At 36.2% G+C, this 4,542-nt stretch overlaps 1 protein-coding gene across 1 annotated transcript; it reads right to left on the bottom strand.

Moving 5' to 3' along the window:
• Window positions 1–1,897: 1,897 nt before the first annotated feature.
• On the bottom strand, window positions 1,898–3,209 carry LOC132313396 (transcription repressor OFP1-like). The gene has a single exon (XM_059812142.1). It carries the CDS (start codon window positions 3,176–3,178, stop codon window positions 2,069–2,071), a length of 1,110 nt encoding a protein of 369 aa, XP_059668125.1. The 5' UTR covers window positions 3,179–3,209; the 3' UTR covers window positions 1,898–2,068.
• Window positions 3,210–4,542: the final 1,333 nt, after the last annotated feature.

Raw genomic sequence — 4,542 nt, 5'->3', positions numbered from 1 at the left:
TTTCCAATTTCAAATCAATCTTCAAGATGAGAATGGTGGTGACAAAGGAAAAGAGATTGCATCAACTTTCATTTTCACCCAGTAGGTGCTACAAAGCATGGCTGATGCGAAGCAATATATCATTGGGGTCGTTAATTAGTGGAATTAAAGGCGCATTCGTAGCTATTTATATTTTAGAAAGACATGCAGATTTTAATAGTGTTAAATTTCTTTAATATTTTATACTAAATTTTCTCTAATCCTAAATTCAAGACGCTGATTCATGCAGCCAAACGTAACATAAGTTTTGTTCATCACGACGGCTCAAAAAGACAAATTAAAAATTATATATATATGTGTGTGTGTGTGTGAATATAAAAAATTATTACATATCCCAAAGTATATAATTTCACTAATCACAAAATGGCATGTAAATAAAAATTGTGTAGTCCCCATATAAAAATTTATTGTGTTAAAATCGTAAGTAGAATTTTAAACTAACCTTAGCCAAGCAATTAACTGAAGTGTGTTGTAGGCGGGAGGTTAAATCTAAATGTAGATTTGTTGAGATAGTCATGTGAGGTTAAATCTATGTTCTTTTTGATACTTGACTTGAAGCACACGTGGGTTTTGCAGTTTTGCTACTGAAATGTCTCACCAATTAAGCTAATTAACATCTTCAATTTAAATTATTCATTAATGGGCCTTCTTAATTTGACAATGAAACAAACCGCCAATAGCTACTAAAACAAATCACCAATAGACCTGTCGTGACAATTCAACATATAAAACTTGCAGCATATAAAGGGCACTTTCTGTACATCCATTAGAGATAGATATATCCTCTAATTGGTATATATACACATTTTCTCAGTTCAGTTGGCAGTTTGCATGAAGCTCCTTGTCACCAAAAAGAAAGGACACCAGCTATTAATTTATCCTTGCTTTTTAGACATTGGCAGCATTTAAATTATATAATGGAGGCCTAGAGTTCTAAATTATACTAATTAGTACCATATGAAAATGAAATTTGTTACCACACCTACCAAAACTTTCTATCTAGCAAAGCTTTTTTAGACCATTTTGAGGCCATAAGAGTCACCATACACGATTATCAGTCTGAAAATTTGTACAACTTTTGTAATCTTCGAAACAATTGCTTTTGCTTTTTTGACACAATGTCTTACACACAAATTGGTGGTTATAGATTACTTAGTTTTAGTGAAAATATGCAGTTTTCCTTCTTCTTATATTCTATGTTTTGCTTGCTTCTGGTGGTTGCATAGGAGAGTAGTACATGTTGAGATGCAGTGCACAGATAGTGTGAAATAATGAAGAAAAAAAACCTCAGTAGAGGCAGTGTTTGTGAGTCCCAACTAGAAAAAAAAATAATAATAAAAAAAATAAAGTGTTAAACAATGAAAATTGTCAACTTTTTTTCTCTGTCTTTATTATATACAAAGTCATTTGGAATATTATTTCCGAAGTTTGGTGTTACATAAATTCAGACAAATAAAGAAATTTCCCTTTTGGTGTCACTGGTTACAAGAGGACAGAGACCTCAACACAAGAAAAAGCATCCTCCATTAAGGGCAGTGCATGGACTAAACCTCACTTACAAAAGCAGTGTCACATTACACTTATTACTTTCTTCGTTTCTACTTCTCAAGGAAAACTGTGATATTCCAATTTTTAGAGAATCAATCACTAATTTTTTTATAATTAATATTCCGATTGGAAATTATGAAATATGAATTAGATATGCTTTAACCTTATTACTCTTCTAATAGAAGAGAAACTCAATTTTGGACCTAGAATATTAATTATAGAGTGATGTTACACGAAGTGAATCAAACTTCCATAACCATAGGTGTGGCAAAACAAAAAAATATATATATATATATATATATATGCTAGGTTTGGGAATCAACAAGTAACTCCATTTTGATCTCAGGAAACTGAAACTATTACAAATACTAAGAGACTAATCTCAACTAGTACTGTAAGAGAAACTAGAAACTTTTTACAGAACTTTGTAATCATGAAAATGATACAAAACAAAGGTACATAAACATAGTTCTTGAAGAGACTACTTGAATTGGGTGTCACTGAAATCAAACCAGATTTGCCTGAACACCTTGATGATGAGGTCATGATATTTATCAGAATTCAGTGAGAGATAGCATGCAAGAAGCTCTTCCAAGTCTTTTGGTGCCCTAATGTTGTTCTCCAGGATCATCTCCACCATTGATTCCCTGAAATCTTTTTGAGGGTCACTCGACGACTTCACCACCGCAAAGCTCTGTGAAAGGCTCCTCCGTGAGCTCGAGCTGGAGCTCGAACAAGATGACACACTCCTCCGGCCATGGCCACGGCCCTGAGCCTTCAGGTTCGCTATTCTGGGAGAATTAGTACGAAGCCTGACTCCTGGTGGATTCACTGAGAGTCTCCTAACTGGGCTGGTCCTCTGTTCCTTCACAAGCTTGACAGAGACAGAGTCATTAGCATTTCTATCATTGACTTCATTGGGCTCTCTCTCCTTCATTTCCTGTATGGCATTGTTAAATTTAGCCGGGTTCTTGGTTATGATTGGAGGGAGTGCAAGACCAGAAATTGTTCGGAACCCATCAGATTTTCTTGTGATATTGACATTGTTGTTTGTTCTGCATTGGGTACCAGAGGTGGACCATGAGACCATGCTATCAAAATCAGGCAAGACTGAATCAAGGTCAGGGGAGCTTTCAAGGGGAGTATTGGGGTAGTCCTCGGGTGTCGAATCGGGCTGAGTCCAGACGGAGTCGTCGAGGCTGGCTTGGCAGGTGCAACTGGTTGAAACAGAGGAGGTGACAAGCCTAGGAGATGGCTTGGTGGAGGATCTGTTCCTCCTGGTGCTACTACTATTTCTCTTGTCGGATGTTTTTCTTGGTGGGTCATTGAAATGGGTGTCACAGGGTTTTGGGTTTGTAGGTGAATTGTTGTGGTGTAATGTTGTGTGAAGATTACTCGGTGGTGTGGTGAGTTCCCTTGTGTAGTAATAGGACTTTCTTTGGTGAGAAAGGTGGGGTTGGTTTGGTTTGGGTGATGTGGGAGTATGTTTTTTGTTTGTGTTGTGGTTTCTGTTTCTCCCCATCTCCCTCAGCTTGTAAAACCAGGCATTTGGTATCATATCTGATAACCTAAACCTGTGGTTGCCCATCATCAACCTCTCTCTCTCTCTTCAGTCTCTCTCTCTCTCTGATATTTAAATAGACAGACTTTGGGGATGGGTTCCACAAAGGAAGAGAAGTGAAGCAAATTATATAGGGCCTACTGGTGGATTACTTTTCCAAGCTATGCTGCCTAAGGAGTAAGGTCCTAAACACAAGACAGAAAATTATTAGCTTTATAGTATAAAACACGAGACACTTAAAACAGTTTTTGTTTTGTTATTATGATTACATACTTTGTATTTACAACAGATAAAACAGTTTTAAAAACTGTTCTCTTTATCATGATTATTTTTATGTTGAATTTCATAAAAAAGTTGATGCCAAATGATTCTGTGACTCACACACTGTTTGGCCACGGGACACGTTTTTATGCTTGATCTTCAAACCATTTTGTCCCAGATGGCTTGCTACTCAGATTACTCTCTCTTCTTTGTCCTTCACTTTTATATTTATATTTCTGGAACAGTACAGAGTAGGTTCCTTTCAGTGACTTCTAATGTTATCCCAAGCCCCTCAACATCTTAGATACGCAACACACGCCCTCGCCATTAGCTTAATTCCAAGCCAATTGCATTTTGTCACCCATGTGATCCACAAGGGAGCCTCATGCCATGAATTTTTGTCTTCCATCGGATTTGGAAGGTGAGAGTTTTTGGCATATATATAAGATGAGAGTGTTAACACCACTAATAATTTGAAATTTTAAATTGAATCGTGAAACAAGTTGTCCGTGACACATTGCTCATTTGATTGACACTATTTTTTTCCATAAATACCACACCAGTATAGAAAAGCTTAATGTTTACAAGTTTATAACAAACTAGAGACAACCCCAGTTAAAAAAATGGGACTAAATTGTTTTCCCTAAGCTTCATTCATCAAACCAACAGCAACGCCAGTTAAAAAAATGGGACTAAATTGTTTTCCCTAAGCTTCATTCATCAAACCAACAGCAAACAGCAACAATGGTCTATTAGTCCCGAGGGCTTAATATATACTCCATGTTTTAAATGTTCTTTTTCACTCTATTCCCCTTTCTTTTTAAAGTCTTTCAAGTACCGAAATCTTAACAAGGTCAAGTCAAGAACAAGTATCACGCCTTTAGATGTTGTGGACTTGTTCAATAATTGCTGAATGCCATACTATTTTTCAAAGCTGGACAAAGTGCCCGCTATCAAATCCGAAAAAAAGGACTGCCTGATGTGATTGACCAATGTAAAATATTTTCTATACATTCTAACATAAACCTTTCAGGGAAAAATATAATAATAAATTGATTAGAAAATAGAATTCATGTAGTCAGTGGCTTTATTGGAACTACAGCAAAGCAATATGTTTTGTAAAAAAATTAGAA

Source organism: Cornus florida, unplaced genomic scaffold (assembly GCF_030987335.1).
Source record: "Cornus florida cultivar Cherokee Brave unplaced genomic scaffold, ASM3098733v1 CherokeeBrave_3.0.0_Hap2_Chr06, whole genome shotgun sequence".
NCBI lineage: Eukaryota > Viridiplantae > Streptophyta > Magnoliopsida > Cornales > Cornaceae > Cornus > Cornus florida.
The sequence above is the reverse complement of the archived record's forward strand: the minus strand, read 5'-3'. Positions and strand labels throughout refer to the sequence as shown.

What these genes read in the sequence shown, in the direction of transcription:
- LOC132313396 (XM_059812142.1), bottom strand. Translation starts at nt 3,178, where the DNA reads ATGATGGGCAACCACAGGTTTAGGTTATCAGATATGATACCAAATGCC.